General features: G+C 38.2%; 1 protein-coding gene across 4 annotated transcripts in view; it reads left to right on the top strand.

The window, feature by feature from the left end:
• GRM5 (glutamate metabotropic receptor 5) overlaps window positions 1–26,483 on the top strand; it is a 667,058-nt gene that overhangs the window by 628,273 nt on the left and 12,302 nt on the right. For 2 of the 4 annotated variants that reach the window (XM_020993803.2, XM_020993804.2), the window contains exon 9: window positions 8,535–8,630. The exons of the other annotated variants lie outside the window; for them this stretch is intronic. In XM_020993803.2, coding sequence (XP_020849462.1) covers window positions 8,535–8,630 — 96 coding nt within the window. The remainder of the gene's footprint in view (window positions 1–8,534; window positions 8,631–26,483) is intronic. 4 annotated transcript variants of the gene reach the window in all.

The following is a 26,483-nucleotide window of genomic DNA, read 5'->3' as shown; positions in this document are numbered from 1 at the left end:
GACAATGGGTGGGACCGTAAAGACAGAGATGGGCAGTTCTCTCCCAAAAGCAATGAGAGAGTAGATCTGACTATAGTTCAAGAGCTGGGTTTGGGAGATGGGAGAAGGAAGGAGGATGTACAGCAAGCTAGTTGTTCAAATTATCATGATGATGCATGCAGAGGAGTAAGTAAACTGAAGCATGTCTGGGTTCAGACTGATACAGAAGTCTAAGAAGCATCCACAGGCTTAGAACCTTTTCCTGAAAAGTCATTTAATTCATACTGGTTACAATCTGTTTTTAAGGGGCATAGTAAAAATATGGTGGATTGGCCATCAGGTGACCTGGGTTCCAATCCTGGCTCTTTAATGTACTGACGAGCTATTTGGTCTTGGACAAGTCACATAGCCTTAGGTAGACCTTTTACCTCACCTATATAGAATGAAGGAGTTGAACTAGGTCAGAGGTTCTTAACCTATCTTGTGCCATGGAAGCCATTGGCAGTCTAGCAAAGCCTAGGGGCCACTTTTCTGAATTATGTTTTTAAATGTGTAAAATAAAACACACTGGAGTACAAAGGAAGCCAAACGTTAGTGAAAAAGAGGTGTATTTTTTTTCTCATTCATGTTCATGAACCTCTTAAAATCTATCCACGGACTCTTTGGAAGTCTACAGATCCCAGGTAAGAATCTCTGAATTGGATGATGTCTAAGGTCTTTTTGTTGCCTCTAAACTTTATCACCCTAGAATTATATAATGAAATGATGTCTAGGGCTCTTTCCAACTCTCGCTGTCTGTAGTTCCAGAGTATCCTGGGCTCTTAAACCCCAAAATCATGCCGTGGTGATGACTACAGTATTTGTAAAAATAGATCAATCTCTCTCTTTTAAACTATTCTGGGAGAAGAGGAGAGTAATGGGATGTCAATGTCATTGGTCAATTGTGGCGGTATGAATATGCCCACATAACCTTTAATACATCAATTAGCTAACAGTTAGCTCTTTTATGTTAGTCTACAATACGGAATCAATTGTGCAAGTTGGTACAAGAGATAAAAGATGAATGACTAGAGCCTTTTTAGAAAAAAGAAAAAAAAAATATATATATATATAAAGAGAGAGAGAGATCCTTTCCACATACCAATCTGTATGCCCAGAATGCACCCTGACCTGGAGGATTCTATCTCTACTGTTGAAATGCTTCCAACTGTTCTTAAACTCTACTGCATGCACTGTCTTCTCCAAGCCCTTCCCAGCCGGCTTTTCCTTCTTCCAACCTTGGATGGTTTTCCATGTAACCACAAAATTCTATTTTGTAGTATCATTCAAGTATACATTGTCATTTCCCACCCACTAAATTGAATCCTTTTTGAGGGCAAAGGCCTAGTTTTCATTAATCTTTGCATCTCCTCCAGGATTTAGCATAGTACTATGCATTTGGAGGATACCTTAAAAATGTTTGCTGAATTGATTTAATAAACTTGGGCCCTGTCTTCTATAAGCTTAGGTTCTAATAGATTTTAAGTCCTTGAAGCCTCTGACTACCCACCTGTGAATATGTGCTTTCTCACTCTCTTAGAGCAGACAAATTAGATGCCATGGTAGATTTTCAAAACCTTTTATAAATATTGACTCAGGACATTGTTTTCTTGAGCTATTTATTAGTCACATTCTTTTTTTCCCCAGCCGATATTTTTGGATGATTCCCTTTGGTATTTTACCAGGGCTGTGTGAAACCACTTTTCTGAGGCATGATGCCATAGGATCTTCTGGAGCAAAGAGTCAATGATTTCACTTATTTATTTATGAATGGAGTATTTTTGTTTTGTTTTGTTTTGTTTTTTTAAAGAAACAGAAGTGGCCAGTTATCTTTAGTTCTTCTCATTACTGAATATGGTTAAATACTGTCCCTGGTCCTTTCCTTTTTAAACCATAGCTGTGCAGACACAATCCTGAGTTCAGCTAGAACTGGTTTCTGGTTTTTAAAGCTTGGTGAAGGACTAGGCCTTTGAAAGTTGTGAGTGAATCATTGTTTGCATCAGCTCTCTAGCTCCACATTCTAATTGCTGTGGAAATGCTACCACAGTCTGTTTCTGGGTTGTCTTCCCTTTAATTTCACACTGTAACCCACACATCAGTGCTTGCGGCTTTCCATCCTTTCTGATGTACACAGGGATCCGTCTAATACAGCTTGGTCCCATAATCAGAGCTGGCAAAGCCTATGGAACTGTTTAGCTGGCAGGGGGTGAATCATGTGTCCAAGATCCTTGATAAGTACAGAAGACAAGGGGCTGGGAGATTATTTAAGAGGCAACTTGCTGGTTCATTTCAGATGACTGTCATAAACCAAACTTTACCATTTCATTTTTGCTGAGCAGTAATGTGTTTATGTAGACCTTTAAAGTTGCCAAGCTTTCTTTTCAAGAGCCGAGAATGAAAGTTCCTTAAGCATTATAAATATGTGTGTGTGTATACACACACACACACACATACACACACACACACACACACACACACACACATACACACACATATATATATATACATACATATATATTTTTTCAGCTTTTTATTCCCAATGCCCAGTCCAGGGTCCTTCACATAAAATGTTCTTAACAAGTGGGTGCGCAAATTATTGTCAAATGCCACATTTGCTCCTCAAGACAACCCTACGAGTTAAATGGCATAGTCATGATTATACCCATTTTACAGATTTAAGGGTAATACTGGATTTGAGTTGTGGCTTGGCTTTTTACTATGTGGTCTCTTCATTTTTTCATCACTAAAGAAGGGATAATAACGTATGATATTGTGGAAATATATTTAGAGTCTGAGAACTTGAGTTCAGATTGCATTTCTGCCGCTTACTACCTGTATGATCTAAGCCTTGGTTCTTCATCTGTAAAATGAGGTAGTTATTTTAGGTGGTCTTTAAGATACACCTCTGTATCTATTATACTCATACCATTTTGAGTTTCAATTGAGATAAACTAAATGAATCCCTTTGTGATTCATTACTCTTTAAGTGTGATCATAGGATCATGGATTTAGAATTGGAAGGGAGCAAAGAGATGATTGTATTCAACCTGTCTCACTTTATAGAGGAGGAAAATGAGGCAGAGAGAAATGACTTAGCCAAAGTCACACAGATAGAAACAGGCAGTCCTAGAATTCAAGTCAAGGTCCTGTGATTCAAATTTAGTGTCATTTTCACCTAACCACATTCCCATTTTCATGGCCCAACTGTTGGCTTTTTCCAGGTGCAGATAACTAAGAAAAAATATTAATCTATCCAGTTACATCTATAAAAATGTAACTATTAAAACAACATAGATATTAATCTTTTAAAAATGGCTACTTATAACAACACAGTTTATTTCAGTTTTTAAAGAATATCTACTCACAAATTAAGTAACTTATTCACTGAAATTCAACTGTTATCAAACAGTAGTTATTTCTAATACATCATACAAGATTAAGTTTAAGGAAAAAAATAACCTTCACTCACCCTGAATATTTTCTGGGTGACTGAAACCTTCTAGCCCATATGATCAGATCAAGCTAACGCTCCTCATTCTAGACCATAGTTTAGACGTTAAAAACTCTAAGAGTGCTTTCTACTGCTATTGGCATTAATATCCTGTTGTTAGCTCTAATTGCTCTTATTAAAGAACCTTGTCTTTGACTTTGGTCTCTTGATCCAGGGACATGAAGTCCCTGCATCTTCTTTACCAGAAGGGAACCATTTTCCTGCAGATTCTCTCTGCTACTGCATTCTCTCATTCATTACTGGCAAAAATGTGAGTGAGTGAGTGTGTGTGTGTGTGTGTGTGTGTGTGCGCGCGCGCGCACGCGTAGGAGTGATGATGGGGGTGTAAAGTTTGCTGGAAGAGACACAATTATTTACATCTTTAGCCTGACTCCTTTAGGATAATCCTGTCCAAATAAAGTTTCGTTACCAAACACAAACAAATCATCATTCCCCCTCCTTTGTCATCATGCCACCTTTACAATTAATCTCTTAAAATCCTACATTCAATCAGTGTTCCAAACAATTTCTCATTTTTTTCTTTGTGCTGACTCTTTAAGCACTCCATCTTTTTTCTGATTCAAAATTCACATACTATTTACCTACTTAGGTGCAAGGCACTATGATAATGACTGGCGATAAGAAGACAGAAATTAAAAACAATCCCTGTTCTCAAGGAGCTTACACTCCATTGAATGTGTTCCACATAATTGAACAAGTCAGAACAGTTTTACTGTGGTTTCCATACAAGTAGAGAAATAACTCCCAGCATTTTAAAATGCTACTTAATTTACAGGATCACTAAAAAGACATTTACTATATAAATATGAGATTTTGTGGTTGTTGTTGTTTTGGACTGTAACAATTATTTCATTGACATAGGGAATTCCAAATGAGGAAACTCTTCTACCAATACAGATCTCCACCTGCATTAATATCATTATTCTCATAGATTTCAGGAACATAGATTTAATATCTGAAGGGAGCTTAGAGATCATCTAATCCAATCCTCTCATTTTCCAGCAGAAGGCACTAGGAACCAAAGAAATGAAGTAACTTGAACAAATACTTGCCCGGGTCACACAAGTGACCTAGGTCTGCTGACTTCAATTTGTCACTCTTAGTAAATAATGTAATTTGTATAATATTTTAAGGTTTCCAAGGTGCTTTTTTTACAAGAAATCTGTGAGGCAGGTAGTATAAGCTATATTACCTCCTTTATTGCAAATAAGGAAACTGAGACTTGGAAAGATGAAGTAATTTGCTCATGGACAATATGTCAGTGTCAAAATTCAAAATTCCACTAAATTTATGTGCAGTATTCTATATATCAAACCTTGCTATCTCATCATTATTACCAATATCAGCATGAGCGTCCTTACATTAGTAGTAGTAATAATAACATAATAACATGTTATATAATACATATATTTCTATGACATAACAACAGCAATTACAATACGTGAGCATGCCTCAACATAAAAGTATCTAGTGAACAGTCACATGATGATAAAATAGTAACAATAATAATAATAAACACAACAACTAACATTTATATAGCACTTTAAGGTTTGCAAAGTGCTTTACAAATATTATACCGTCTAATACTCACAACAACCCTCAGAAGCAGGGGCTTATTAACATGCCCATTTTACAGAGGAGGCAACTGAAGTAGAAGTTAAGTGACTTGCCCAGGGTCACACAGCTAGTACATTTCTGAAGTTAGATTTGAACTCATCTCCCTGAATTCAGGTCCAGTGCTCTATCCATGTACTACCTATTTGAGTTCAGAAGGATGAGCAACTTCTTCCTTAACATGTTTGCATAATTAAAGAGAAAGAGGGTGATAGGATAGAAAACAGTGGAGAAAAGTATTTTCCCAATACTTTAGGTCTCACTTTAGGTTTGATTGGAACAAGTGTCTTCAGTGAGTGTTTTGAGCAGGGCAACGCTGAGACAAAATTGTGAATTGGACAAAAATCTTTGGTTCTCTCTACTTGTACTTTCTAAGACCCTGCCCTCATTCCAAAATGGCCTTCCCTTCTTTAAATATCCAGGCCCCTTGTGCTGTCCTGCTTTGTCCTGTCCTCCCTTCCCATTTTTCACACCTGAACAAAATCTATTCCCTCAAAGGGATCTGTTCTCATATCTGATATGAGTTGAAGTCAATATGCTCCTTCTACTTGCGGATTTTCATTTTAAATCTCAGCCTTCATTATGAAAGGAAAGGCTTAGTCCCTGATTGCCCCAACCAAAAGGTAATGGAGACATTGGCAAGTAAATAAGGGAGGAATTCTAAGAGGTTTCCTTAATATGTAAATCATATTATAGAATTCTTCCCCAACCAAGAGGCTGTAACTATAAATCACAATATCTGAGTCCCACAGCCAGGTTATCCACTGACATCATTCAAAATATGTTCTATACATTACTTTATCCCCTCCTAAGTTATTACAGATATACTATCTTGAAAATAGACATAAAATCTAACTGAATTCAATTCAGCAAATTTTTTAAGGCCCTATTACAGCACAAGGTGCTCTGATAGATACAGAAGATACAAAAACAAAAACGTAAAGTCCATCCATGCCCTCAAGAGGCTTACATTCCACATTTTTAGAGATTTTTACAAAGCATCTTATGTGGGAAACAATGGGTTTAGAATTAGTGAGTATAGGTGTGAATCTGAAATTTGCCGTTATTACCCATATGACCTTGGGCAAATCACTTTACACTGTCTGGGCCTCAGTTTCTTCATCTGTAAAATGAAGAGAGTGGACCAGATAAACTTTTAGCTCTCTCTTATCCCTAAACTTTTGTTCATTTGGTACTCAAAAGACCTTGTAAGATTGATAGGTCGTTAACCCCATTTGATAGATGCAGAAACTAAAAGTTTTTGTGGCTTGCCCAAGATCTTACTGCTATATAGTAACAGGCCCTGGACTCAAATCTAGGTCTTCTGATTCCAAATCCAGGCCTTCTACCACATCTGCACAGCTGCTTACATATTTCCGTGGATATTTCAATGATTAATGACATGATTATTTGCATAACAACTTATTGTCTTTGGAAAAGGCGCTTTGAAGAATAATAACAAAGTAAACCTGACCCCTTTAGAGAGAAATTTCCCGCTCTTTCACTATCTTCAAATTTATAAATAATCAACTGATAGCTTAACCTTTCCTACAGCTAAATAAAAGCCAAAATTCATAAGCATGGGCAGCAACCTGCAGCTATTAAAGCATCATTTGTTACCTTGAACAGGGCAGTGAGAGTGGATGAATAGAAACTGGATGGTCTGAATATACAGCCAATATGATTAGGTAGCTATTACTGATTCACAGTCAGCCAAACCATATCTCATTGGAAAGCACAAATGAGTTTTTCAATCAAATTTTAATGGATCCCTGACCTTGTTTCACATACAAGAGATAATGGAAAGGTCCTATAATCAAAAGAACTTCTTACTTCATTAGAAACGCACGTTGCATTCGAGACTCATATTAACTCCATGTTTGGTCAGAATTGGCATCTTGAAAGCTCATCCTAGTGTCTTGAAGTGTTGGATTAGGATTCAGAAGACCTGTATTCCAGTACTAGTTCTGCCATTCAATTCTCGTTGACACTGTGTATGTTACTCAAGTTCTTGAGACCTTGTTCTCTTCATGTATAAAGTAGGGAAAATATTACTTTTATCTCCCTGAAGGTAGAAAACTGGACCAGATAACCACTTGAGGTAAGGAATTGGACCAGACAATCACTTCCAACACTGAGAGAAGGAAAATTATTTGCTCATTCATTATCTCAGCCAGATCAGAATTCTACATGGTCTGAAGTCACTTCATTTCTGTGACATGGACACAAGAGCACATGTCATATTTTCTTTATGGGGTTGTTGTGGAAATCCAAAAATATGGTAATATAGGTGACTGAGTTAGTATGGTGCACTGCAGTCATGTCAAAATATAAAAGAAATGCCACTAAATCATACGTAAGGATCCCTCAGGGCTGCATGTATGCTTAGTTTTAAAATGTAATGCTATCAATGTTGTTTTGGGGGGAGGGGTTAGTTTATTTTGTTGAAAATTTCCCAATTACATTTTAATCTGGTTCCAGTCATCCTTGGGAGAGTTGTAGTTTACATGAGGCATGTGAGTCACGTGTTTGATATCTCTGGTATAGTGCGTATTGTATTAGCGTTGTGAAAACCTGGGTTCAAATCCCTTTTCTGTTTTAAATGGGTCCCTCTCTCCATCAGTAGGAGCTCTCATACTAATAAATCAATACAACAGAGTCTCCACACCAGCAAAAGGTCTTTGATGTAACTTTTGACCATATTTTGAAAACTTTAAAGTGTTATATGAATTTAAGGATGTTTAAAAAATTAAAATTTGTCTTCTAGTGATTTTACATGGTGAAATTTGTCTTTGAAATGAAGTTGTTAATACCTTCAGAGGAGCATTATACAATATTCTCAAATAAAAGAACCTACAAGATGCATTCTTAACAGTTTAGGCACTTCTATACTGCCGGCTAAGCTTCAGTTGCACTGTGGTTTAGCCAGGAATCTGTCTTAGACTTCATTGAGTCTCAAATGCTCAACATAATACCCCACATAAGCTCCGGAAATGTAGGTTAATGATGATTTTGTTTGTGATTAGTAAGAGACATTGAAACTAAGTTTATTTAATGAGGTTTTAACCAAACAGCAATGATATAAATTCCAGGGTCTATCAAAGAAAAAAAAAACCAGGACACAATGCCTTCAGGTACTTAATGAATATTTGCATAATGTAAAAAGATATCTGACAGTAACTGTTAGAGTGAGAAGAGAGAGCTGGGCTGAGATTTCCTGCTGTATTCTCGGACTGTAGACTTTAATATGGGGTGACTGGTGCCTTTGGAAAGTCCTATATTCTGGGCCCTCTTTCAAGCATCCCTCTTCACATTGGCTCTTCCACCACACAGCTGCCCAGCACACAATCACCTCTTTCTCTTTGCTCCTGTCGTTGTCATGATTCATTAGGTACAAAGGCAGGAGACTGGCCCAGAACAAGTCGGAAATAGAGTGTTTCACCCCCAAAGAGAGTATGGGGAATGGTGGGCGAGCAACCATGAGCAGGTAAGCAAACAGTAAGTGGCCTGAGGCAGTGTGGAATGTCTGTGAGCAAGAGGAGCCAGCGGGCTGGGCCCCAGCCCAGATCCTCAGTCTGTACTAACTGTGCTTCCCATCCAGTATGTTCAACATCTTTAGCCACCACTGATTCTTTATGTCTGTGTGGTTCACAAAACCTTTCAGGGCCATTCTCATCTTAAGTCATGAGAACTTCATGTCCAAGATGCTGTTTTTACCCAGAGTAGTGTGCTTTGCATGCTTAAATGTGAACCCGAGGGGTGTGACTTAATGCTTACCCTATACTGCAGATTGGAAATAGGAGGAGATTGCAAGGATTTCACATTATGGACTGAGCTGACCACAAAAGCAAATGACTAGTGGCCGCAGAGTAATCTGGGATTGAGTCTGATGCCTTTTCTCAGGCTAGCATGTCTCTTGCTGTAGCAAGCCAATGAACTGGTAGGGATGAACGTGACTTCCCAGTGCTAAAATGAGATGAGCTAGCCTTCCTCTGGCTCCTGTAGATTCTCAGCTCCTTTACTTCCTATGTGTTCCATCTAAATTGTACCTGTCACTGAACTGTGCATGTGTCTTAGTAATGGTTCATCCACAACCTGGAGACTTCCCAGGAATATGTGACCTTCTTAAACCTGGGTATGTTGCATGAGTTTTAAAAACTGCTAAATTGCATGGATGTATGTTTCCAAAAAGGAGTTATTGGGGGAAAGACTTCTACAAGATTATTTGAGTCAGTATTCTGGAAATTTGTGAGTGGAAGCAGGGACTGGTTACTCATACATATGGCTTTGCCAATAGTCTTGGGTTCTAAGCCATTTCCCAATTGTGCTATGATGTAGAAACATAGAACTGAAGCACTATTTCCCTGGCTATCAGAGGAACATAGTACAGATGAGAGCAGACTCATTGGTTGACTTTTATTTATACATACACATATAAACACATACACATACACACATACACACACTTATATATCCATATATATTTTTTTCTTTTCTTTTCTGTTGGAGCCATGAGGAAATCTGTGTTTAGAGAAGCCTTCAAAAGAATATGGAGCATTTCATGTTGACTTTTGAGTTTGTTTTTTCTTCAGTGGGTTCCTTCAGGTTTGGGAGCCATTTTCTCATATATGGTAGTGTATCCCATTCTCCATAATCTCCTGGATGCCTAAGACAGCTTTTACTTAAGGGCAGCTTTATAGGGGAGTCATCCCTACAGTATTCCTTCATGATAGGGCAAGGGTTCTTAACTATTTTTTGTATCATAAACTCCTTTGGTAGTCTGAAGCCTATGGACCCTATCTCAGGATATGTTCTTAAATACATAAAATAAAATACATAGGATCACAAAGAAAAACAATTATATTGAAATAGTTCTCAAAATATTTTTCAAACTTCATGGACCCCAGATTAAGTGTTCATCCTAGAAGATCCATAAGGCTACTCTTATGCCAACCCCAGGGATTCAGCTTTGATTCTATGCAGGTTCCAGATGACCTCAGAGATCCCTGCTCTTCAGCCATCAAAACAGATCTTCACCCCTAGTCTCCTCCACCCAAGGACACATCAGAATTTCTAGAGACAGACAAAAATGTCACATGAGGTCATTTAGATGGATATGAACTGGGGGAGATGTGAAGTACTTTTTGTCATATTAGTCCAATGACTTAGAAGTTGAATAGACACTCTAAAAAAGGTTTAAGGAAGTGTATCACCAGTGGCAAGACTGGAGTCACGTGGCGTAGTATAATTACCCACTAATTTAACGCAATAGATCACTCCTTACATGGGACATGCTAATACTTACTCACTCCTTAAGTGAATCAACCCACCCTAACCTTACTCTGATAAATATGGATGCCCAGAAATAGGCTATACATGGTTACATTTAAGTCTCTCAGAGTCCTAGAAGTAACACTGTTGAGGGGACACATATATATTTACCATTCTGATTTTTGGGTCTCCAATAATATTCTTCCTTTTTTTCCCACAACCAGAGATTCATAAAAACTTATAAATTTTTTAAAAAATAACCATTTCTTTAGCAATAGTGCAGAAGAAATAAAAATGTTATTGATACTCACATATTAAAGCAAATGTATATATAAAATAAAATACATCTGAATTCATATGTGGTCACAGCGATATACTCGGTATCTGTGGGGGTGTACAGGCACCTGTCAGAGAAGAAAGGGAAGAAAGCCCATATGCTTATGATAATTTACATCTCTGGCATATATGCTTTGGTGTCACTGGCCCATTCAGGAATGTCTGCTCAAGAAACCACGGTCTCTTCTTATTTTCTTGTCTTTTGGTCCCCTTCAGTTGAGGAAATCTTCTCTTTTACTCTAATACCTGCAAGCTCCTTCAACTTAGAATATTCTTGAATAAATGTTTAGAAAATGTTTCCTCTGGAACAGTTCCCTTTAAATAAGAGAATTGGAAATTTTTATCAAACTGACTCTCTTTGAGTTATACATACAGTCTAATAGAGCCAGTCATTTACTCATCCAGAGAATCCACTACCCATTCAGAACAGAACTCCTAGGAACACAGCTCTTATTGACTCTTTAAGTCAGGCAAGGAAATTCACCAGGGTACAAAGCAGCTGCAAAGCTCTCTGTTTTTCCTTTTCCAACCAGAGGTGGAAATACAGGGCAAGAGGCATTTATGAGCAGTTTCTCTTCTCTCCAACTGTAGGCAGTACTAAAGGTCAATAGCTGTCACTGAGGCTTTTGGTCAATGGCTGAGTTATTACCCTGGTCAGTTTAATGGAAATGTTCCCAAGAGTCAGAGAAATAGAAGAGGAAAGACTTTACTGAGAACCACTATGCTCATAACTTGGCACCGAGGTCAACAGAACAAGCAGACATTTCCTCATGTTCTAGATTGAGAGAGAGAGCCAGATACACTAGAACAAATCAAAAATGCCAATAGTGCCAGATACTGCTGGCAGCAGATGTTGCTTCCTACTAATCCTCTAAATACAGAAAATCCACAATGAAATGGACTGAAGAGATGAAAAATCACCTTAAGTGTCAATACTTCATCATAACAAAACTTGAAACAGCTCTTAACCATAATGTGCAAGGACTTTATACTACTTTCTGTCAATAGTACTCTTAGTTCCAAGTAATACAATAAGAAAAGGTTAAGAACAACAGCATTAGACAAATATGTCAATATGTAGCTGTTATGTGCAATAGAAAACCTGAAAAACCAATTAAAAGCAATAAAAAGTAGCGTGAGAGGAGAGATCCAGAAATCAAGATTATATTAGGAATTCTAGATTTCTTTAATCACTAATTAAAAACAAAAGCCAAAATTCAAATCTATAACAATAAGTCAAATCAGTAAAAAAATAAATAAATAGTTCAGTATCAATCAAAAACTTACTACAATGGCTTAAGAAAAAAAAAAGCAGAAAGGGGGGGAGAATGCCCAAAGAAGGAGAATGAGGAAACTGTCTAGTCATCTCTATGGCCACAAGAAGTATAAACCAATGAAAACATAAGTTGGTTCAATTGTGGAACAGATAGTTATACATCCTTTATATAACAAACTACAAACTAGTTAAGGGAGGTGACTGAAGCTAACTTTTCTCAAAACTGGAAAGTCTCAGAGCTGATAAGAGTCATATTTTTTCACTCATATGCTTTAACATATCCCATAAATCCAAAATAATTTAACAAGATTCCTCTCCAGTTCAAGCCTGATGCCAACTTTCTTAACAGAATGTATCACTTATCTACCAAAAAATATGAGAACACCAATAACTCCAAATATCAGCCAATTACATACTTCTGTACTTCATACCACATTCACAGTTTATATCACTAAAATAAAAATCTATAAAGATGAGGAATATATATGTTTACCATGGAGCAAAAAGAATGTGCCAAAGTGCCCCAGTTGTATAAATAAACCATGAGTTCAAAACTGAGTCACAGTCTTTAAGATAATCAATAAAGGCAGCAAAAATGTTACTGTGTCTTGTTCAATAATTACCAGATTGCTAATGATGTGCTATTTATGCCACTGGGGCATTTTAGTACATTTGGAATGTAAAAAGTGTTTAGGGCAGTTCCTGGCACATAGTAGGTATTATATAAATGTTTATTCCCTTCCTCCTTCTCCTAATAGAATGGGGTTGTTGTGAGGATCGAATGAGATAATATGTATAAAGCACTTAGCACAGGGTCCTTCACTTAATAGGTACTTAATAAATTATTGCACACCCCTTCCATACATATCAGGAGATTAACAAATGCTTGCTAAATGAATTACATCCAGCTATTGTAGAAGGCATAGCATTCCCATTAATCATGCAGCATTATTCTTTCATTGTAGTGGCAAGTGCATCTGTATCTCAGAATGCTAGAATTCTTGTTAATGCATGATAGCTCATCCCCTGAAATGCCTGAAAGCAATGCATTTTCCCCATCCATACAGAAACATATCATTTTATTGTTTTATGATCTTTATTAATGCTTACACAAAGTTTACTAGGTGCTGATCTCCCAACATCTCCACGAGTCTGGGAGGACAAATATTACTACCATTTTGCTGAAGTTGAGAAGTTAAGTGAGAGAGTTAATGAATAGCAGAGGCAAGATACAGACACCAGCCAAGTGTTTCTGACTCCAAAGGGCACTAAAACAAACTGCCTCATTTGGAGGGACAGAGAATACTTCTGATGTGTGAATTCCAGGGCTGGAGTAAGTGTCACAATAAAGAAGTTTCTGGGACATGTTAAAAGAAGCTCGGAGTACAGCCTGGAGAAGAATATTTGTAAACAGTATGTTGGGTACTTGCAATGAGAAGATAAAATAATACATAGCCCCTGCCCTCAACAAGCTTATTTTCTCCTGGAAAACAGACTATGGAAAGGGATGAAGGAGGGAATCTGTTAGTCAACAATTCATATAATACTGAATCTGGATTCTACAATATGAATGTGAAGGTGACAAATTATATAATAGAATAATATGGATTGTTTAATGAAGCAATTAAGGCTAATAGATTGAATAATAGTGAATTAATCATTTCAACACATCACTATCCAGATGGCCTCAAGGTTAGATCAATTCTAGTATTCTAGTGTGGCACCCCCTCACATTATCTAGTGGGTGGCCAGAGGTGGGTTCCCAGAGGGTGTTGGACTCCTTGTCTCATATAAGTTCAAGGGTTAACCCTGAAGGATTGGAGTGTCTTTTCTTTTGTATTATGACTTAGGAATTATTCTGCCCCCAATTGTTTATGCTTATAATTGCTAATTCAATTCATATCAATTATCCAGTTGATTAGTTTTTAGTTGGCACTATTTACTAACATAGTATAATAAGAATATTTGGTATACAATATTCTCCCCAGTAATCTAGGACACAGTCTTCCACAAGAGTATATAGAGTACATGGAAATATGAAATCAAGTTTAAAAAGTGCATGAGGCAGAAGGTTCTCATTGAATAAAAACCCCTTTCTCTCTTCTTTCTGGCCTCATATAGTCTTCATGAAAGTGTGTGTGTTCTCTACTGGGCCACAAGGATCCAGGCCCTTGGAGAATACTAAAGTTTTACTTTTTTCTGCCCCAAAGAGTGCAAGATGTCTGATGCTGCCTTCCTTCCACCTATCAGGTTGGTCCTCTTTCAGCTCCTAGCTGGATGCACTGTTACCAATCTAGTCTCACTGGCATGCCAATGAAGAGGGAGAAGGATGTGATACCCCTGCATTCAATCTCCCCAGCCCCATGCCCTGCCTTCTGACACAGACCCCAAAATTCTGCATTCTTAAAGTGCTCCCCAAACTTGATTCCCAGTGCAGTTGATGGAATGGTCCTGTTAGAACCTGCATTTCTGATACACATAGGCACAGAACTGTGTCTTATTCTTTCAGCTGACTCCAAAACATTTCACCATATGACTCTATCCAATGACTCTTTGCTCCTTCCCAACTTGATTAAGTAGACTGCTCATACCTAATTAATGTCTGTGATTGATTGAATCCCTAGAGGTTTTTAAATTCTGTTCATGCCTGATTTAGAGATTTGACTGATTAATTCTATAACTCAATCAAAGTGGCATTCTTTCCTGTTAAAGATATCAGGGCATAGAATGTCTTGTTAGTTACATTAATTGGTGCTGGGGATACAAAATACTTGATACTTATCTTATGAAAGGCTGTCATTGGAGATGATCTGAATGAAAAACTAAACCTACTCCTTTGTAACATTCAGAAGTATGTGTGTTTTGTATCAGTAAAGCCCCAAAGAAGAATAGTTTGACCAGTCAGTTAAAAAGCTTTCACTAAGTACTTACCAGCTCTGTGACCTTAGGCAAGTCATTTTCCCTGCTGTGGGCCTATTTCCTTATCTGTTCAATGAAGGGATTGCACTAACTAGTCTATCATGGAGGTCCTTTCCAAGCATGGATGTTCTGTGAAATAGCATCATCCTATGTACTACGAAGAATATAAGCAAAATATGATCAGCTCTGCCATGAAAGCATTCTCAGTGCTGTTGGAGAGAAAAGACTCATATAGAACAGGAGGAGGAGGAGGATTGGTGATGGCAGTGGTGCTAATCACTCACTTTTCAATAGCATCTTAAGACTTCTTTACAATGACATTTGTGAGTCAAATACTACATTTATTATCCCTACTTTACAGATTAAGAAACAGAGACTCAAAAATCTCAAGTGACTTATCTGAAGTCACTCTTTGTAGTTTTATAACAAGGTACACAAAGACACAACACAACAAATAGGAAGGAGAGGAGCTGAATCTAGTTATTTTGATTCCAAATCTAGCATTCTTTCTTCTTACTATTTCCATGTAAATGAAACAGTTAGAATTGTATCATACTTTTATATTGCCTTGCATTATTCATTGTTTTTATGCATATATGCCTAGGCTGGCCTCCTCAAGTAGACTGAGCTCCTCGGGTATAAGGTTTGTCGTATTCATCCTTCATTCCTGCGGGCTTTAGTTTGGTCCAAGTAATAAGGGCTATAAAATTGCAGTGGGGGAGAAGGCAATAGTGGCCAGTCATTGGGATAAAGCTTGACCAAAGCACTCAGAGTGTGGATTACTATCAACAAGACAAAACTGCCCTAAAAGAAGAGCCATAATCATAAAAGCATCTCAATTATTCCAATACGCTGCCTACCCAACTCTGCCATTGTAGCACAGGAAAGTACACGACTGAGAAGGGTCATAAGCCACAAAGTGAAGACCCAAGGAAGGCTAATGGCAGGAGGAATTAAACATCTAGGACATTTTTTTAACAACATATTCTTTAGTGTCCCTTACTCCAGCCCTTCCATGACCATAATTGAATTTTCTGTACTTTAACTTCCCTACACTAGAAAGTCACTTTCTGTCACTGCTCAGTTGTCTATCCGAGCACAAGAAGGTAATACAGATTATGTTTATCCAACACTGTGATGGGAATGAGGCTGGTCACAGTATTCTTACTATTCTTTCTCTTGCCTTGAGTACTCAGAAAGCCATGTCCTTTAATTTGGCAGTGATTTCCTGGGAATTAATGACAAGTGAACTCAGTTCCCCCCACCAAAATATAAGCAGCTTGAAGGCAGGGACTGTTTTTTCTTCAATTAAAGAAAACAACTCTTCACCTTCCTACATAAAAGTTACAGTGTAGTGTTCCAATGTTCTAATGTATAGGTGACTACATTCTTGGGGCTCAGAAAGCTATTCCTAATGAACCAGTGCTATGCCCTTTCCCAATATTTGAATCTCTGCCTAGGAAGTTTACTAACAATTCTGTGATTATTTTGTTTGAAAAGTGGCATAGAATGCAAGTAATAATAAGTAAGCTGTCTTTTGTACGTTTTGTCCTGTTTTCAGATTAATTTTCTAGAAGTACCACTGAGAAGGAAAGAAATGATAAACCCCAAGTTGACCTAAAAGAGTCTTTCAAATGCTCTGCACTACAATCAGTTATGCAAAGGAATATTTTATGAGGCTATCAAAAACTGGAAGTGAGGCTAATGTTTCTCTGATTTTGAATTGAAATTACTGGCTTCATTAAATGACACAAATAAAAACTGCTTTCCTAATTCCCTTAGTTTGGTTTGCCAAGAGCATCATAAATTCTGTGAGTAAATTCCTTTTGTAAGGTAATGCTAAATTATAGAGAGGTAGCCAGTTTAACATAACAGAGAGTCAGCCTTAGCACCAGGAAGATCAGGGTTCAAAACATATCTCTGCTGTTTCCTAGTTCCATAATCATTTAATCTCTCTGAGCCTCAGTTTCCTCATCTGGAAAATGATGGTAATAGTACCTGCTATAACTATCTCAAAAGGTTATTTTGAGGCTCAAGTGGTGTAGTGAATGTTAAGTGCTATATAAATGACAATATAGGTATTTTATAGTGATGAGAGAAAGAAACAAGGTGAATTAGCAAAAGGTAAGGTGCTCAGAGCAGGGATTTACTGGTAAATGTTTAATGATAGGCCCTCTGCAGAAAAAATGTGAGCACTGGACATACTTTGAAGTTTAATGTGCATCATTCTTTTCTCCATCACTTTCTTAAGTTTAGGCAATCAACAAATCAAGCCCTAATTTGTAGTGTTTACAATTTCTGAGATGTAAATGCTCATAGAAAATATAACAACCAGGGGGGCAGAGCCAAGATGGCAGAGTGAAAGCAATGACTTGCTTGAGCTCTCCTCCAAACCCCTCCAAATGCTCATTAAAAAATGGCTCTAAACAAATTCTGAAGCAGCAGAACCCACAAAAAGACAGAGTGAAACAAATTTCCAGCCCAAGACACCCTGGATGATCGATCAGAAAGGTGTATCGCGCGGGGCTGGGAGCACAGCGCAGCGTGGGCATGCAGGCCACAGTGAACCTGGAGCAGGCCTCAGAGGACTGAATCTCGGGCAGCTTTCCAGACTCCTCAATCCACCAAAGCCAAAGACAACTTAGAAGGTCAGTGGGAAAAGTCTTTTCTGTCAGTGCTGAGAAAGGAAGGCGGGGTTTCATCTCCATTCCCCAAGAGCATGGCCCTGGGGGGGCAGCTGCTTCCTGAGCTTCTGGCCCAGAGACTGAGGGGGAATCCAGTGGCTGATCAGAGAGGGACTGCTGGGATCTCTTTGCCAGTGCTGAGGCAGGAATCTCTTGCTTTGCCCGTGTTTCGATCTGGGCCACAGCTCTGGGTGGCAGTGCTAGGGTGAGGAGGAGCACTGGCATGGTGGAGCTTGTAGTAGCTGTGGACAGAAACCCCTCCTCACAGTTACAGGACAGAAAGGAGTACTTGTGGTCACAGGCCAGGAAAGGAGTAAACACCTCGCCCCTTATCATACCACCTTAGAAGAACTGAAAATTTACAGGGTCCTACAAGTATCTCTGAAAACAGCTGTACAAACCCCCCGAAGCTTGGGACAATACATTCTCCACATTGGAAGCAGATTCATACCTTAACAAAGAGTTTAAAACTCAAGTAATTGGCCGGGATCATGAGCAAGCAGCACAAAAAGAGTCAGACTATATTATCTTACTTTGGCGAAAAAGAAGATCAAAATATACAACCAGAAGAAGACAATAAAGTCGAAGCTCCTACATCCAAAGCCTCCAAGAAAAATATGAATCAGTCCCAAGCCTTGGAAAAGCTCAAAAGGGATTTGAGAAGCAAGTAAGGGAAGTAGAGGAAAAACTGAGAGTGATGCAAGAAAATCATGAAAAACAAGTCAACAGCTTGCTAAAGGAGACCCAAAAAAATACTGAAGAAAATAACACCTTAAAAAATAGCCTAACCCAAATGGCAAAAGAGGTCCAAAAAGCCAATGAGGAGAAGAATGCCCTAAAAAAAAAATTGGCCAAATGGAAAAGGAAGTCCAAAAGCTTACTGAAGAAAATACTTCCTTAAAAATTAGAATAGAGCAATTGGAAGATAGTGACTTTATGAGAAATCAGACACAGTAGAACAAATCCAAAAGAATGAAAAATTAGAAAACAATGTGAAATATCTCATTGGAAAAACAACTGACCTGGAAAATAGATCCAGGAGAGAGAATTTAAAAATTATTGGACTATCTGAAAGCCATGATCAAAAAAAGAGCCTAGACATCATCTTTCAAGAAATTATCAAGGAAAACTGCCCTGATATATTAGAACCAGAGGGCAAAATAGAAATTGAAAGAATCCACAGATCTCCTCCTGAAAGAGATCCCCAAAGGAAAACTCCTAGGAATATTGTAGCCAAATTCCAGAGTTCCAGGTCAAGGAGAAAATATTACAAGCTGCCAGAAGAAACAGTTCAAGTACTGTGGAAACACAATCAGGATAACACAAGATTTAGCAGCTTCTACATTAAAGGACACAGGGCATGGAATATAATATTCTGGAGGGCAAAGGACATAGGATTACAACCAAGAATCACCTACCCAGCAAAACTGAGTATAATCCTTCAGGGGAAAAAATGGTCATTCAGTGAAATAGAGGACTTTCAAGCATTCTTGATGAAAAGACCAGAGCTGAATAGAAAATTGACTTTCAAATACAGGACTCAAGTGGAACATGAAGAGGTAAACAGGAAAGAGAAATCATAAGAGACTTAGAAAGATTGAACTGTTTACATTCCTGCATGGAAAGATGATATTTATAAGTCATGAGACCTTTGTCAGTATTAGGGTAGTTGGAGGAAATAAATTATATGTATGTATATGTAGATAGATAGATAGATAGAGGGCACAGGGTGAGCTGAAGATTAAGGGGTCATATCTGGAGAATAAAATTAAGGGATGAGAGAGGATTATACTCAGAGAAGAAGAAAGGGAGAGGTAGAATGGGTTAATTATCTCACCAAAAAAAAGAGAAAAGTCTCTTACACTGGAGGAGAAACGGGGGAAGGTGAGAGGGAATGAGTGAATCTTATTCTCATAGGACTTGGCTTAAAGAGGGAATAACATACACATTCATTGGGTATGGAAATCTGCCTTACCCTACAGGAAAATAGGGGGAGAAGGGACAAGAGCAGGGGGATGATAGAGAGGAGGGCAGATTGGGAAAGGGGGTAATCAGAAGTAAATGATTCTCAGGAGGGACAAGGTCAAAAGAAAGAAGAGAATAAATGGGAGGGCAGGATAGGATTAAGGGAAATAGAGTTAGTTTTTCACAACATGTCTACTATGGACGTGTTTTGCATAACTGTACATGTACAACCTATATTGAGTTGCTTGCCTTTTCAATGAGGGTGGGTGGGGAGGGAGGAAGAGAGAAGATTTGAAACCTGAAGTTTTAAAAACATGTGTTTTAAAAAATGTTTTCACATGATACTGGGGAAATAAGAAATACAGGAAATGGGGTACAGAAGTCTATCCTGCCTTACAGGAAAATGAAGGGGAAGGGGATAAGAGAAGGGCGGGGGAGAGATAGAAGAGAGGACAGACTAGGGGAAGGGATATTCAGAATGCATGCCATCTTGGGGTGGAGGGAGGGATGGGGGAAAAATTGGGGACTCAAAACCTTGTGGAAGTGAATGTTGAAAACTAAAAATAAATAAGTTTATATTAAATATATATATATATATATATATATATATATATATATATATATATATATATATATATATATATAAAACAAACAGCTCTTGAGAGATGGTACACATTGGCTCCAGCCACACTCCTGCCTTTATGCCCTTGAAGAGAAGTCATACAGCTGAGGCATTATGTTTACTCTGCTTAGTCCCCAGCCACCACTAGGAACAGCAGGAGAGAAAGTTGCACAGGTAAGCATGGTGAAAGGAAAAACTTGCTAATAATCACAGCTTTCCAAAAGTAGTGCTCAGGGGCAAGTATCTTTCCTGGGAGTTTAGCTGGCTCTGGTAAAACATAAACCCTTTGAGGGCAGGAGCTGTTTTCATTTTTGTCTTTATATCCCCAGCACTTGGCACAGTGCCTACCACGTAAAACTCAATATGAAATAACAGTGTAAGCATGACAAAAGAAGAATCTGCTGCAATCATGGGTTGAACTCATAGAGGCAGAATGCCCAGCATGAAGAAGAGGATATCTCGTTTGCTGTTCCTGGGTCAGACCAATACTAGAGTACTGTGTTCTCTTCTGGATACCACATTTCAGGATGGATTTTAGAGAAATATACCAGTTCCAGAGGAGATCAGCCAGGATGGTGAAAGGAGTAGAAGCAACACCCTATTCATCTTAGTTGTAGGACGTGGGGGTGCTTAGCTTGGACAGAAGACTTAGCTGGGGCATGATAGGTGCTTTCCAGCTATGAAGATCTGTTATGTAGAAATTAGATTGATATTATTCTACTGTGTTCCAGAGGGCAAAACTAGGAAAAATGAGTAGAAGTCATGTTGAGGTAAATTGAGGCTCCATATAAGAGAAGATGTCCTAACCTTGTTTGAGCTGCCTTGGTAGATAGCAAATTTTCCCTCTCTGTAGGTCTTCAAGAAGAGGATAGATTGACACTAATCAGATATACTACAGAGCAGGCCCCTTTTCAGAGTCTTTTGAACTAGATGGTCTTTAAGAGTGTCCTTTTCACTCTTATGCTCTGATTCCTATTTCATTCATTCACTCAATCAACAAGCATTCATTAAACATCTATATGTTCTAGGTACTATGCTAGTTGCCACAAAGACAAAAGCAAAATAGTCCCTGCCCTCAAGGTACTTGTATTCTAATGGGGATAACTGAGTCCACTAGTTATTAATTTCCATGAAGTCACTACCAAGTCAAAGGAAAATGGCTTTCTGAGTCCTCCAGGCAAGAGAAAGAACAAGAATGCTGCAACCAGCCCTATCCTCCGTCATAGCAGTGGAGAAAAATACTCTCTACTGCCTTGCTATGCTCAGACAGATAGAAAACCAAGGAATGATAAAAATGACTACTGCTCAGGTCAGCAATGCTGCCTGGTGGAGAACTGTCACATTTTGGAAGGTCAGTGAATTGATTTTTATCTCCTTTTCAACAAGGCTCCCCCTAACCCTTATTACTATTCTGGGGTTCATGAGAGGCAATAGAATTGCAAGTAAAGGGACTATATTTGTATAAATGGGCTACATCTGCCAACTAGAATTTAATATTTCCTATGTACAGAGTCAGCACAGTATTTTGATAAGCACTCAATAATGGCTGGCTATGTGCTGTCCTACATGAGCTAGGGATAGGAGGATATAGAAGAAACAATCTTTACTTTTAGGATGCCAGAAACCTATTTATGGAAGTAAGGCTTTCATATTTATTCATTCATTCATTCAAATATATTCACTGAATTCCTATTGTGTGAATGAATGAATTACAAATGCATTTATTAAATACTTACTACATGCCAAGCATGGTGCTAACTTAGGTTAATGGCTTTATTAGGGGTTGTGCAGGATACAAAGAACAGAGCTTAGAGTCTCTTTGGGGGAATAGAAGTAAACATAAATATTTAAAGAATTAGCCAATGGTTCCACAAAACCTTTCAATGGACCTCATAAAGGAGTACAAGCTTAGTTTACAAATGAAGAAACAGTTCAACCATCTATTGATCTCTAGGATCTCTACCCTCCAGCATGATGGCCCATATCAAAGAAGACACTATGCTCTATGAGTGAACCAGAGTGGTGATAGCTCAAAAGAAAAATGAGATATACAACTTTAGAGACATCTCCAACTCAAACATTCATGCAGACTATCTGTGCCCTACCTGTATTAAAGCCTTCTGAACTCATATTGGTCCGATCAACCACAGTCAGACACACTGTACATTGATTCTAACATTGGGATATGATATTGGTCCTTTCCAAATATGAAGGCAGCAACAGGTATCTGAGAGGAATCTGCCTCCTTTCAGTCCCTGGCAAAGACTCCTCTTTCCCATCCTAACTAAGGGAAATAACAGACACGATTAGAACCACGAACTGAAGGGGACCTACCTTGGTGAGCTTAGCTAGAAGCTGCCCTAGCTAGAAGGCCACATCAAATAGCAAAACTATCCATTGTTGTTTCAGACAACATCTTTTTGCCTCTTCTGCTTTTCCTAATCTCTGTTTCCCACTTGGCCTCTAGATACAGGCCTAAACACCTTATGCCACAGTATAGAATTCTCGAACATTAGAAGAAAGCTTCTCCTAACCTTCTGATACCTATCTGGAAACTTTGCTTAGAAACCCTTTCTGTAGTATGTCCTTCTAATGCTAGTGATATTCTCTGAATAATTCAATAATTCAATAAGTGTTTATTAAGCATATGTGAGATACTGAGTTGGGCACTGATGATACAAAGACAAAAATGAGAAATAGTTCCCATCCTAAAGGAACTGAAATCGGGCTGATTGACATCACCATAGTTTGGTAACCCTCACTAAACACAGCATCCCTTATTTCTAACTGCTATATATTTTAAACAAATTCTAGCTCCAGGACCCATAGAATTCCCTCTCTCTTCATTAGGTCAAGGAAGAAAGGAAATAAGGAAGGAACTAATGATTTATTAACCATCTACTAGGGGTCTATTATTAAGTGCCAGGCCCTGTTCTAGGCCATTTATAAACATCATCTCACTTTATCCTCACAACTTCCTTGAATCTCTTCTATGAATTTTCTCCTACAGCCAAAATGCTTTTCTTCATGTTCCTCTACCTTCTCCAGGCTTACCTGAATCTCTCTGCACTCTTAGTCCCCTTACCCTCCTTTTTTACCTAGAATGTTTCCCCCCCCTTTGTACATCTATTCAAATCTTACCCAAATCTCAAGCCTTCTCTGACCAGTTGGAAGTGCTCTCTGTTTTCCCTCTCATGTCCTAGAGTAGGAGTTCTTGAACTTTTCTGTGTCATGGATCCCACTGGTTGTTTGGTGAAGTCTATGGAGCTTTTCTCCAAATAATGTTTTCAAATTCATGAAATAAAATACAGAGGATTGCAAGGGAACACAGTCATATCAAAATGCAGTGATTAAATTAAAAAAAAAGTTCATAGACCACAGGTTAAGAAGTCTTGCCCTTTGCCTTTTTTTTTTTACTATCTTGCCATATTGGATTCATTATTTATTGTAGGAATCACAGCTTCATAGGTTTGAAGGATCATAGATTTGAAGGATCATAGATTTAGAACTTGAAGTTGCCCCAGTTGTCATTGAGTCTAATTTTCTCTCACTTTACAGATGAGGAAACTGCAGTACAGTGAGCACTGGACTCAAACATATCCTAGAGTTATTGCTCAGTTACACATATTGTAAGTAGAAGAGCAGGGATTCAAATCTAAGTCTTCTGATTCCCCCACCACTGCACTCCCTCCCCAGCTAGTAGATAATGAAGTCCAACATGATTGATCATGTCAGGTCAACTGCTCTCTGTCATGGTGCCCCTTCAAATTCTATCCCCTGCAACGGTCTCAAGATTTTGATTTTATTACAAGTACCTGCTATGAATGGATGGATGGATGGATGGATGAATGAATTAATAAAAAAAAAACATTTATTAAGCACTTCCTATGAACAAAGCTTAGAGAAAAAGCATTTCTAGTGGACAGAGGGTCAAAAGTCAGAAAAACACGAATTCTACTCGTGTCTTTGAAACACACTGCAGTTACAAGACACTTAACCTATCAGTGCTCCCAGACAATTCTCTAAGAACCTAAATTACAATTACTAATCTACAGTGGTGGATGAGGTTCCCAAACTAGAAAATTTCACACTGTTGAAAATACAGATCTAGACAATAGATTATAGATAGATAGATAGATAGATAGATAGATAGATAGATAGATAGATAGATAGAGAAAATACAAAGATAAATGATTAAGTGGATAGATGAATGAACAAATAAATTAAACATGAATACCTAGGAAAATAGTTAAATGAAGAAACAAACAAGTAAATAAACAAAATAAGAAAGGAAGGAACAAATGAATATTCAAAGCATAGTTCTAGACACCAGAATTTGGATTGGATCCATGTAATTTCAATGGCATAGTGAATTCTTAAATCAAAAAAAATTCCTCTTTTGATGTAGTTCAGCACTTTCTCTGTAATAATAATCTTAAAGAATTGCCTGCAACACTAGGAGATTAAGTGACATCTAGAATGTGTCAGAGACAGGACTTGGACAGAGTTCTTCCTGGTTTTTAGGGCAGCAAGATGGGTCAGTGGATAAAGCATTGGCCTTAAAAGTCAGGAAGACCTGAGTTAGAATCTTTCCTCAGATATTTACCAGCTTTGTGATCCTAAACTAACCTCAGTTTCAATTTCCTCATCTGTAAAATGTGGATAATAATAGCACCCACCTTACCTGGTTGTTGTGAAGATCAAATGAGAAAGCATATGAAAAGTATTTTACCAGTCTTAAAGTGCTATGTAATTGCTAGTTATTATTATTGCTATTATTTGAGGCCACTCTGCTACCCCTAGACCTAGGAATAGGAAGGTAAAAAAAAGTACAGTCTATGCCCTTGAGTATCTTACAGTCTAATGGGGGACGGTGTATGATGTGCCCAAGCACATGGTTCAATAACACAGGTTAGCATGTGACAGAGGCAAAGATCTAGATATATAGATATTTTAAGAAAATTTGGGGAAGTCAACTTGTAGGGATCAGGAAAAAGTTTCTATGATCATAGGGGCTGAGCACTAAAGAAAAAGAAAAAATTTAAGATACTGTGATATGAATAAAATGCATTCTAAACATGAACAATATCAGACATAGACCCAAATTTAGAGAGGTGAGAAAGAGTAGAAACAGATCAGAAGACAGTTGTTTTGCTTAGCTAGAATGGAAAGTTAATATGCAAATAAGCTAGAAAGGTAGGTTGAAGCCAGATTGTAGAGGGCTTTAACTTCCAATCTAAAGAATTTGTTGGCAGTTGAACAGTTTTATAAAGGAAAGGAATATGGTTATACCTATGCCTTAAGATTATTTTGAGAGTTGTATAAATGATAGATTGGAAAAAGGAGTGACCAGAGGCAGGGAGTCTTATTAGGTGGTGATGACTATGGTCCAGTTGAGAATACAGGTTGAAAACGCCTTGCAGGTGTTAGATACTTCTTTCTATCCATGTGTGTATAGTGCTTAGCACAGTGCAATCATCAGCATCAACAATGTGGGCCTTTCACAGAACAGGTACTCTCAATAAATGTTTGTGGAGGAACTGATGGAGCAGCAAGCCTGAAGTGACACAATGCCCTTGTGTGTTACATTCAGCAACCAGGCAAAGGAGGTGAGTCCTAGAGGTTGAGAATTTCTCAGTTGGGTAGTAATCGGAGCCCTTTGAAGTGCCTGGTTGGAGAAGAGAGTTGATGGAGTGGAAAACCAATGCAAAAGACAATTCATTCCATCTTCCTAATTAAAATGCTCAGAGGTTCCATCTCTAGGTAGAATATAAACTCTTGGATGATTCAGGGAGCAAGGACTCCCACAGAGCCTTTGCACACAAAGGGAGTGATGGAGCTAACAGACATCTTGGGTCTTATCATCAGCTGGATAGTCTCTGGCTTTTATAGTATATGCTGATAGAGCCATTTCATTAGCACCGCATTTTTCAAGATGTGTTTCTGCTATAATAATCTCCTTTATTCGGTCATTTTGGTCATTAAGTCAGAGCTTAACCCAGTGTGTGGCACATAGTAGGTACTTAATAAATGTTTATTGATTGATTTTCCAGTTTGTACAAGGTTTGCTAGTGGCAATATTTCAATGCTATGATATGCCAACCTTTGGAGGCTGATGAGAGAGAGAGAGAGAGAGAGAGAGAGAGAGAGAGAGAGAGAGAGAGAGAGAGAGCGCAAGCACATTAACATATCTTAGGCTACATTTAGATTGGCCTAGGGTCTCGAATGAGGAAGGTGATTGTCTGGCTCTACTTTGTCCTAGGCAGA

The sequence above is a fragment of the Phascolarctos cinereus genome, unplaced genomic scaffold (assembly GCF_003287225.1).
Source record: "Phascolarctos cinereus isolate Bilbo 61053 unplaced genomic scaffold, phaCin_HiC Scaffold_726;HRSCAF=1367, whole genome shotgun sequence".
In the NCBI taxonomy this organism is placed as follows: domain Eukaryota; kingdom Metazoa; phylum Chordata; class Mammalia; order Diprotodontia; family Phascolarctidae; genus Phascolarctos; species Phascolarctos cinereus.
This window is presented reverse-complemented; position numbering and strand designations above follow the sequence as displayed.